Source organism: Belonocnema kinseyi, chromosome 4 (genome assembly GCF_010883055.1).
Source record: "Belonocnema kinseyi isolate 2016_QV_RU_SX_M_011 chromosome 4, B_treatae_v1, whole genome shotgun sequence".
Lineage (NCBI taxonomy): Eukaryota > Metazoa > Arthropoda > Insecta > Hymenoptera > Cynipidae > Belonocnema > Belonocnema kinseyi.
The window spans coordinates 90,099,600-90,110,574 of NC_046660.1; the positions used below are offsets into that span (position 1 = coordinate 90,099,600).

Sequence of the window (10,975 nt, forward strand, 5' to 3'; positions counted from 1 at the left end):
CCTGTGGAACCCACTGTTTTGCCTGTTGCGTTGACTCAGGAGTATAGTAGTGGATCCAGGTTTCATCCATGGTTATGAATCGGCGCAAAAACTCGGTCGGCTAACGTGAAAATAATGCCAAATTCTGCTGGGAAGTTGTCACACGAATTCGTTTTTGGTCCACTGTGAGCAAACGCGGCACCCATCGCGCGCAGAGCTCCTTCATGCCCAAAACTGAATGCACGATATTGCCCACACGTTCCAATGATATGCCTACAACATTAGCTACCTCTCTCAATTTCACTTTGGTATCATTCAACATCATATCATGGATTTTTTCGACATTTTCTGGTGTAGTGACCTCTTTTGGGCGCCCAGATCGTTCAGCATCAACTGTGCTCGTACGGCCACAACGAAACTCGATAAACAACTTATGAATCGTCCCAATTGACGGTGCAGAGTCCGGGTAATACTTATTCAGCTTGGCCTTGGTCTCGGATATCGTTTTCTTGCGAAGATTGTAGTGTTTGATCAAAACTCGAAACTCAGATTTTTCCATATTAAAAAAAACAAGGAGGTTAGTCGCTTCTCAGTGCTGTAACTTGTAAATGCGTAAACATAAATGGCTGAAGTTTTGACAGGCGTCATTTGAAGGATCAAGCTCGACGAAAATGGTTCAGATTAGTGAATACTAATGCCCTCTCTTAGAATTTTCAGGTACTTATCAGACTGCCTAGTAGGTTTCACGTGAAAAATTACTTTCGCAGATTGCATTAAGTGTCGACGTTATGAGGCACTCTGAGTCAGAAAAAACAGTTTCTACGTCCGTGTCTGTCTTTCGTCGTTGTCGGTCTCGTTGTAATCTGTAAACACGGTAACTTTTGAAAAAATTATTCGATTGGATTTTCGTTTGGTACACTTTAAAAGGATATAAAAAGAAAGGACGAGTTTGGTAGCCAGATTTTTTTATGAAATTTTGAAAAGTGAAAGCATTTTCAACACTTTTGACACTATTTTTTATAATATTTGGAAATTCTATGTACGTTTATTTAGAGTACACGAAAATACGAACAACTTATCTCCATATATTTTGTTGGTAAAAAGAACATTACCAGTTCGATAGCATTTTCAAATTCCCAAAAAAAATAACGAAAATAAACATTTTGATCCAAAAAACGCACGATACGAAGAAAACCCCAGAGAAAAAAAAGTTTCTTTTTTGATGCCTCTACAAGATTATAGTAACAACTTTTGGAATTTCATTAAAAAATGAAAATTCAAAATTTGATTGCACAAAAAATAATAATACATTCTAATATTAATGAGAAGGTATTGATTTTATGTGAAAAATGACTTTCGCAGATTCCATCAAATTTCGATGTTTTAAGGACCCCTGAGTCAGAAAAAATAGTTATTGACTCCATGTCTGTCTGTCGTCATTGTCTTTGCTGTCATTGTCGTTGAAGTCTGCAAACAGGGTAACCTTTTAAGGAATTATTCAATTAGATTCCCCTTTGGCACACTTTATAAGGGTATAAAAAGAAACTACAAGTTCGTTAGCCAGTATTTAAAAGAATTTTTAAGAAGTTCAAGCATTTTGAAAATTGTTGAGACCACTTTTTTATAATATTTGACAATTCTATGTACATTTATTTATAGTACAAGAAAATACGAACAACTTATCTCACTGACTTTTTATGATTACAAGAAAATTAACGACCTTGAAGTTTGCCACAGATATGGATTTCAAAGTTGTGTAATTAATTTTAAAAAAAGTAAGAGTCACATCAAAAAAGTAAATACACCTCTGGATTCGTCTCGGGAATATCTCGGTGTGCATTTTTTGTTTTTTTTTTTGTTCAAACAATTTTTTTTTAAAATTGCACCATTTGTTATTTTTCTGCAATTATTATAAACAAAGTATGCATCGGATCGAAAAACCAAGTGCACCAATGTATTCCTCTCGAAAAAATCTAGCTGTGCATTTTTTTGTTTTTTCGTTAAACCATTTTTTAAACAATTAAAGCATTTGTTGTTCAGCGCTCTGTTGCTCCGTTCCCGTAGATATGGATTTCAAAGTTGTGTAATTAATTAAAAGAAACTAAGAGTCACATCAAAAAAGTAAAAACACCTCTGGATTCGTCTCGGGAATATCTCGGTGTGCATTTCTTGTTTTTTTGTTTAAAAAATTATTTAAACAAAAAAACAAAAAATGAACACCGAGATATTTTCGATACGACTCCAGAAGTGATCTTACTTTTTGATGTGACCCTTAGTTTTTTTAAATTAATTACACAACTTATGCTCTAATTATTTGAAAAATGGGTTTACGAAAAAACAAAAAAATGCACATCTAGATTTTTTCGAGAGGAATGCATTATTACACTTGGTTTTTCGATCCGATGCATAGTTTGTTTATAATAATTGCAGAAAGATAACAAATGGTGTAATTGTTTAGAAAATTGCTTAAACAAAAAAACAAAAAAAGGACACCGAGATATTTACGAGGCGAATCTAGAAGTGTTTTTACTTTTTTGATATGACTCTTAGTTTTTTTAAATTAATTACACAACTTTGAAATCCATATCTGTGGCAAACTTCAACGTCGTGAAAGTTAACAGTTTCATGACACTTTCAAAATCCCGAAAAACAAACGGAAATAAACACTTTGAGCCAAAAAACGCACGATACGAAGAAAAGAGTCAAGAGAAGAAAATGATTCTTTTTGGTGCCTCTATCCATAACGAGAAGGTGAGAAAAAGCAATGACTCCATGTTGTGGGCAAACAAAACCAGATACGAAAAGAGATAAATCGAGAAAAATTGTGCAACTAAAAAAGATCCAGAAATTTCTCATAAATTATTTTTTTAAAGGTTAAGTAGTTTATATTTTATTGAAAAAAACAACATTGAAAATTGAAAAGAATTAAAGCCGAAAGAGCTTCAACAAAAGAGTGTTCACAATTACAAAATTACAGTGGTGGATATTTTGAGTTTTAGTATAATTAATAATAAATAATAATAATAAAATATAATCTAGTTTTAATAATGAGGTAAACATATAATCGAGCGCGAAATAAATAAATCATCGTGCGCAAAGCTTGAGAATCAACATCGACCAAATTGAAAAGATTATTAATATATTTTTGGTTTAGAATTTATCTCTTTTCATTGAAAATTCAATTATTTGGCTGAAAATTGAACCACTTCATTAAAAAATTCATTTTTTCGTTTAAGATGTAAAGCGTTTGTCGGAGAATCGTTTTTTAAAGTAATCTTTTAACTGAAAATTTAAATATTCTATTATTGGCTCAAAATGTATGTATTTTGTTGTAAAATAGTTGTTTTTTGTACTCGAAAATTAATTTTTTTTTTAAATTCGACTAGTTTGTTGAAATTAGAACTGCTTTTGGTAAACGTTCCTTTTATTAGTTGAAGATCCATCTACTTGGTTGGAAATTTAACATTTTCTTGAAAATACATTATTTTTCTGTTGCTGAAAGTCAGTTTTCTAAACTACAAATTTAACTAATCTATTTTTGGTTGAAAATGATCCTTTTTTTTACTGTTTTATTGAAATTTATTCTTTTTGGTTCCCTATTTTATTAAGTTGGTAGAAATGGAACTACTTGGTTAAAAATTCAGTTTATGGTAGAAAATTCATATTCTTGGGTAGAAAATTCAACTACTTTATAGAGAAGGCGCCTTTTTTGATTGAATTTAACGGCTTTTGATTTTAAATTAAAACCTTTTTTTATAATAGCTTATCCTTGCTATTTGCAGTTATGTGCAACTATTTACATAAACTCTTATATCTAGATCCTTATTTCTATTTTTTCGAAAGTACACTTTAGGACGTGTTAGCGAACGAGTGAGCGAGCGATCGAAAGCGAGAGTGCAAGCGAGATAGAGAAATAGCGAGAACACAGCCGCATCTTAATCTACTTATGCTACTACTTAGCCATAACTAAAAGATATTTACGCTTCCGATTTGAACGACTTCCGCTTCCTTTTTTTTCACTTCTTTTGTACTTCCATTTCGCCATTTTTTTCACATACATTCTTTCTCATTCGCTCCTTTAGCCCCCTCCAACTTGCCAACTTCCTAGAACTTCCATGCCTGCTATTCTTGTCCATCTTCTCGCTCCTCATTCCTTTTCTAAATACTTTGAACTCATTACTTTTTTATCATGTTGTACCATTTATTATATTTTGTTTCCGGAATCATCCCCCATATTTTTATTAATTGACATTCCTTCTCCCTTTTTTCTAATTCTGCATAGTTTACTCCAGTCCCGTCTTCTATATCTGCAGCATTAAAGAACTCCCTCCTTTCTTATTTCCATCTCGTTGAGTCTAGAACCCTCTATCTCCTTTCTTGTATCTCTATCAAACACTTTCTCGCTAATTTCCCTCCCTTTCCCTACCTTAGCTTCGTCTCAAATTTCTTCGCCCTCTTTCTAGCTCTAGTAATTAATTTATCCCTTTGCGCTACTCCAACCATATCGACGTCTCCAAATGAGAAGATCCTATCTCAGTAGGACAAAATAAAATGGCGTCATCTCTTGTGGCGCAGCATCTCTAGTAAAAATAATTCATCTCGGCTAAGTCTTTTTATCCAAGACAGAGCCAAAACATAGCCAAGAAGTTTCTGTGAGTCTCGCCCTTGGCCGCGAGCGAGACTTTATTTTTGGTCTTAAGTCGAATTTTTTCGTCCTTTAGCCGAACTCAAAAACATCGAAAACTAAAGACTCTAAAGACATCCGAGGGTCATCACTAATCCGCTTTAAATTTTACAGAATTTTTATATTATTTATTTCAATTGTATTTATTGTGTATGCATTAAAAATTTTGTTTCACTGCAATAATTATGTTCTTCGGATATCAAATCCAAAAATGTTATCCATTTTTCCTATCACCAACAGTTCCCTAGATACTTGCAGAAAATAACAATTTTAATCTTTTTTCGGAAAACTTTATATGTCTGTAGTTATTAAGACTGACAAGTTCCGAATTTTAAAAGAGCAAGTAATTTATTACAAAATTACAAGTTTTATCGGTCGTAAACTTTCAATCCTGAGCAGATGTCAACTGTTTCGCCCTAGCCTAGCTACATGATTACTAGAAATCGAAGGCCATGCTGATTGGGTCTATAGTTTGTAGAGGTCAGAGTATAATTGATCAAAAATTCAGAAACGAAAACTTTTGTAATTTTGACCCTGGAAAATATTAAAGCCCTAAGTTGGTATTATAACTTTCTTTACAAAAATTTATGTTTACTTCTCAAGACCTAAACTTCTCGTCTTAAGACAAGTGCACCTCGACTGGTCTTAAGACTTACAATAAAACTTCTCGTCTCAAAAAAAGTTCACCCCCACTTTTCTTCAAAACCCATCGTAAACATTAGTCATAAACTCAACACACACGCTTTCAACTACTAAGTTTCGCCCCTCGCCGCCAGCGAGACACAGCCGTTTTGGAGACGATCTCAAGACGAACTAAATAAAAACTCAAGACGAAATATTTTTACTCGGGATGGAAGCTTAAAAATCCTATAAAGCTACCCAGGTGCGAACTGACCGTCGGCTCACGTTCGGGACAACCGTCGGACGGTCGGGCCAAGCAGCTAAATGATAACGGTCAACCGCCTTTGGCTTCTCCACGTCGGGTCAACATTTGGTCCCATATATGGGCCATCTATTACGATGACGCCGGCCCAACGTTCGCCAAAAATTAATTTAAAGAAAAGTTATTTTAAAAATTATTACTATATAATCTTCCCTTTTTACCATTACTAAATACATAATTCACACACACACGGTTACTTACACTTTTAATTGCACGCTTTAACGCTTAAAAAATCTTACTCGTCCGTGATTCGACCCCTAACTAAACTAGTGTATTTTACCGCGTACTCTAACCACTCGGCTATCTAAGCACTTGAAGTTGTTTACAAAAACTGTATGTTGTATATTCTTCGTAGATTAATTTAGAAAGAGAGTTGAGAAATTGGTGAATGTTTCGTTTCGACTTTTTTAATCATAATATTGTTTCACAAATTAACAAAGTTTCTTCATATTTGTTGATTTGAAACTAAAGTTGATAATTCAGAAGATATCTAGAATTGGGCTGACGGTCGGCTTTTCGCTCGCCGCCGACGTCTGTCACCAAAGTAGGTCCGACCATGGCAGCTTGAAAACATCTTAGTCGGCCCAACTCTGGTTACCGTAGATCGGTTACCATATCAGGGTCGACATTGGGCCGATAGTGAAGCTCTGGCATCCGACCGAATTTCGCATCTGGATACTATTATAAACACGAATGCCATCTGAAGTAGGGAACCCTTCTATCTGGTTTTGCCGAGATTGCACCTTATCATTTGCACATGTCGATATATCCCAGCGTCCACCACTCTACCGCTAACGTTCACCTTATATACCTTTCTTGCAAACTCTCAATCTCTTTTATTTATTTCCATCCCTATATTTCTACTCCATAACCTAATACCGGCCATACCAGTGTATCAGATAGTCACATACTCCTTCTCCAATTTTTTTACCATTGTTGTTCCTATTCCCCATTTATGTGTCATTACCCCTGCTGCTCGTTTATCCTTTCTCTTATATGAGCTCTATGATCTCCATTTGTTGCCAAGGTGTATCATAGATATTTAAACTCTTTTACTTACTCTAACTTTAATCCCTCCCATCTCCCCGTCAATTCTTTCTCTCTTCCTCCTCCGTTTCTAAGCCTCATTACCTCTGTCTTTTCTGCATTTAAATTTAACTCATTGCCATCCAAGTGTTTCTCTAATCCTGTAATTAAGAATCACCACTCTATAATCTTTATCATCCTCCCCCTCGCCTTTCTTCACTACAGATACCTCTACTCCTTCCATCCATAACTCTGGCCACCACTCTCCTCTCCATACTATACTGCACATTATCCATACTCATTCATTTAATTCTGTCCCGCAAAATTTCCAGAATTCATTATGATTCTCATCTATACCAGGTGCCTTTCCAATATCCCTATTATCTTGACTATTTCCTTCTTTTTAATGTCCTCCTTCTCATCTGTTTCCTTTCCATATTTTCCTCCTTTCCTAACTTTCATCTTTACCCCTCCTACTAATTACATTAAATATTTTTTCCATTCTAACATCTCAGTGTCCTGGTTGCTCTTTTCCTTCTTATCTCTTTATTTACCACCTTGCAAATCTCTTCTTTTGCCCCAGGCTTCTCCGCCTTTTCTTTAAACTTTTTATTTTTTACCCCTTTTTTTATCACACAACTCAGTATACTCTTTTCCTTTTCTTCTAAATTTTTCTCCATCACTTGTCCCTTTTCTCCATTTTCTTGATTTCCTCATAACTTCTTTCTTCTTCTGTTTACACTCCTCATCCCATCCACTTCTATGCCCTCCTTCACTAACTTCTATTTTCCTTGTGCACTCTAATACTCTTTTCATTTCTCACTTCATTCCCATATCTTCGTTTACATTTCCTTCCACTATTTTGGTATTCCTGGGATAGTGACCCTGACTCCTGACCTCGTATTTTCTCCTTCTTTATCCCCCTGTATATTTCCATTCAGAATCAACCATCCCATCTCCTCCAGGCTCTTTAAAAATTTCTCTCCTTCTATCTATATCTTTTTTTACTATTAATCCTTTTGTTTTGTTCTTTCATCTCTTTTTTATCCTTCTCGGTCATACATTCATCCCTTACTCCCATCACCATTCCTTCCATTGCGCTGTCCTTTTTATTATTTCTCTTAGCATTTCAAACCTACTATTTGTAACCCCTTGGCAAACTTCCCATCCATTTTTTGTCCAGTCACGTCACCATAATTATTACTACATCCCATTGTGTGACATTTTCATAAAATCCCTATCCCTTCTTTCTAAGCCTACTATATTCCAGTAAGATATTCTCCAATTTTTCCGACATTCGTTTCTCGTCTCTTTTTGTTTCCTACTATTTCTTGTTTCTATATCTCCTGTTCCTTTTTCTCCTAGTTTCTTGACACCTCATTTTTTACTAACTCTTTCCTCTCCTCATCGCAATCCCACCAAACACCTTCTATCTGTATTCTCCCATACGTAACGCATGCTCTGCTTTCTTTTTTTCTTCCCTCTTCCACTATTATTCTTAACTTATACTGCATATTCCTTCCTAGCCATGTCAAATCATCCTCTATTATCTCCGAACTTCGATATAACACCCTCTTTCTTGACATCACTTCCCGCTTATGTTCCTATTCCTTAAGTTTTAGCAGTAACATGCTCTCCCCTCTTCGCACTCCGCTTCCTACACTTCGCACTTCCTCTATCTCTAACTTAACATCAATACTTTTTAGAACTTCGTCCAACTCCTTCCTGCAACTCCTTCTCCTCTAATTTCCACATTAAACTCACAAGATTTCTTCTTTATGAAAGTGCAATTTGAAAAGAATGGACAAAAATATAAGTGTGGGTTTTTTGAGAAAATCGAATTTTAATACTTTTATCAAAACCGCCACGGTTTTGTTTATTTTTAGGTTTACTCTATTTTTGTGTCGGATTTCAAAAGAAGATAGTAAAAGCTATCCAAATCTAAATATTGTTAAAAATAAATTTTTTAAGTTGAATATTTACTTTGTTGGTGGAAAAACTCTTATTTGTTGTTAAAAATTAATCTTCTTGGTTGAAAATTAATTCTATGTTAAAAATTCAGCTGCTTGGTTAAAGGTTAAACTAATTTGTTGAAAATTAATTTTATTATTGAAAATTCGTCACTCATGTTGAAAATTCATATATTTTTTTAATTGAGCTATTTTGTTGAAGATTCGTTTTTTAATGAAAGTTATTTTTGTGAATTGAATATTAAACCATTTAAATTTTAGTTGCAAATTCACCTTCCTTAGCGAAAAAATCAAAATATTGGAACATTTAGAAAGAGTGATTTCATTAGTGAAACAAACTGACTGATTTGAAGATCCACTTTTGACAGATTTTACAGTCGTCAAATCCAAATTATTTGAATAATTCAAAATTTACTTCGAATAAGTCACTTTTCACTGATTCAAATTTATAGTGTACTTAATTAACATTCTTGCTTTTAATATATAGTTTTCTAGGTCAATCGGGCTAAGCCTGCATTAGCGCTCATCTCGCAAAGGAATCAGGACGAGGATAGTTAATAGTAATAATTACTCGAACTAACTAAGCTAGAAGTTCCTACCGCGTAATCGGAAACGAGTTTATCGAGCGGTAGAAAATCTTGTCTTTGGGACCCTCATCCTCCCACGATATTAAGTCACTTATTTCAGGCTAGTGTATTTACAGAAACTAAAGTCGACAAGCGCATTATATTTACGCGAGAACGTAATATGTAGGTTGCAGGGATAACACAATTCTCCTTAATTTCATCCATACTTCATTTCAATTTTATATTAAATTTGAAAGAAGAGGGAAAAAATTGTGTTCCACACTCTCCGAAACCTATCCTTTACTTATTTCTGTTAATTCCTATTTAAAATATTTTCAATATTTTTCAAGTTTATGTTTCTGTCTTAACGAAAATCTTAATTTCAGAAAATCAGAAAGCCCATCAAAATGTCAATCAATGTATTCGATAGCAATGGACAACTCCTAATATAAAAAATCCTCTTATAAACTAGGTAAATAATCCTGTTGAAAAATTTAAAAACGATGTTGGTAGATTATCGAAGATAATGAAAGGTTCTTCAATTGGACAATCGAGGCGTCTTCAAGACGCCAAAAAGATATAAAATCTCGCAAGTTTGACCTGTTTTTGGGCTCCAAAGGTCTCAAAACGTTAACGTTTGACAGAAGCGGGGGATGGGGGAAAGTCAAATTTTCAAAAATCAAATACTTTCTCTTATAAGCATTTTAAATTTTTCCTCGTCCCAGGTGCGAATTCAGGTCGGCACCCAGAGCAGGTGCGTTGGGACAAAGTCGTTGGACCGACTTTAGCCCGCCGTTGATCGGCAGCCAACGTTGGGCCGCCTTTTATATTTATAAGATACTTTTGTCGGCCCAACCTAAACAACCAATGATGGCAGACAACGTGGGACCGACTGTTGGCCAAACTTTGGCCCGAACATGGACCAACCATCGGAGCAACTATGGGACATCTTTCGTTAACGAGTAATGCCGACTACCGGCCCAACTCGGCATGAAGGGATTTAGACAGTTCTGAAGAAATTGGGCCGACTATTGCCCCAACAATGGCCCAAACATGGACCAATCGTCGGGCAACTATAGGACATCTTTCATTAACGAGTAACGCCGACTACCGGCCCAACTCTGGGCCAAAATTGGCCCAGAGATCGGCATGAAGGGATTTAGAAAGTTCTGAAGAATTTAGGCCGGCTATTGGCCCAACAATGGCCAAAACATGGATTTTTTGTAATACTTCCAGCTAGTTTAGCCAAGAGGCTTTAGGCGTTAGGAATTAGAAATTCGAAACCTATAGGGTTTGAACCCCAAGGCGAATAAAAATTTTCATAGCGTGCGATTATAAACAGTGTAGTGATTGTATTATATTTATTAAACTACCCATCGTATCCACTACTATAAGATTAGTTCTATAAAATTTAATGGATATTTTTTTTCTGTGTAATTGCCATAGTTAGCCCGATTTTGATAATGGATATTGTACCAATACTCGGCTAACATGGTCGGGCCAAAGTTATAATATCGCCGTTGGGGCGACTTCTAGTAGTCATGGTTGGGCCAACCATGATAGCCAATAGTTGGCAAACAGAGTTGGGCCATAGTTATCATTTCGGTATGTTGGCCAATGCCTGGTTGGCAAAGTTAGCCCAACTCCGAGAAAGTTGGCCCGACTATGGCCCAATGGAAAATTCGCACATGGGGTATCTTGAAGATAGACTATATACAGTCTGTCAAGTTAAAGCGTGGGTGGCTTTACTCGCAGTCGGTAAGGTGTATCGACATGATTTTGGTGTCAAAATATTAAGAAGAGCTCC

General features: G+C 35.3%; 2 protein-coding genes across 2 annotated transcripts in view; both read right to left on the minus strand.

The window, feature by feature from the left end:
* The window catches only part of LOC117170583 (protein GVQW3-like), an 884-nt gene extending 346 nt beyond the window's left edge, over positions 1–538 (minus strand). The window contains exon 1 of the mRNA XM_033357438.1: positions 127–538. Within this exon, the coding sequence (XP_033213329.1) occupies positions 127–538 (412 nt within the window). The remainder of the gene's footprint in view (positions 1–126) is intronic.
* Positions 539–6,662: 6,124 nt separating this feature from the next.
* Positions 6,663–10,975, minus strand: part of LOC117171005 — a 5,899-nt gene continuing 1,586 nt past the window's right edge. The window contains exon 3 of the mRNA XM_033358050.1: positions 6,663–6,793. Within this exon, the coding sequence (XP_033213941.1) occupies positions 6,663–6,793 (131 nt within the window). The remainder of the gene's footprint in view (positions 6,794–10,975) is intronic.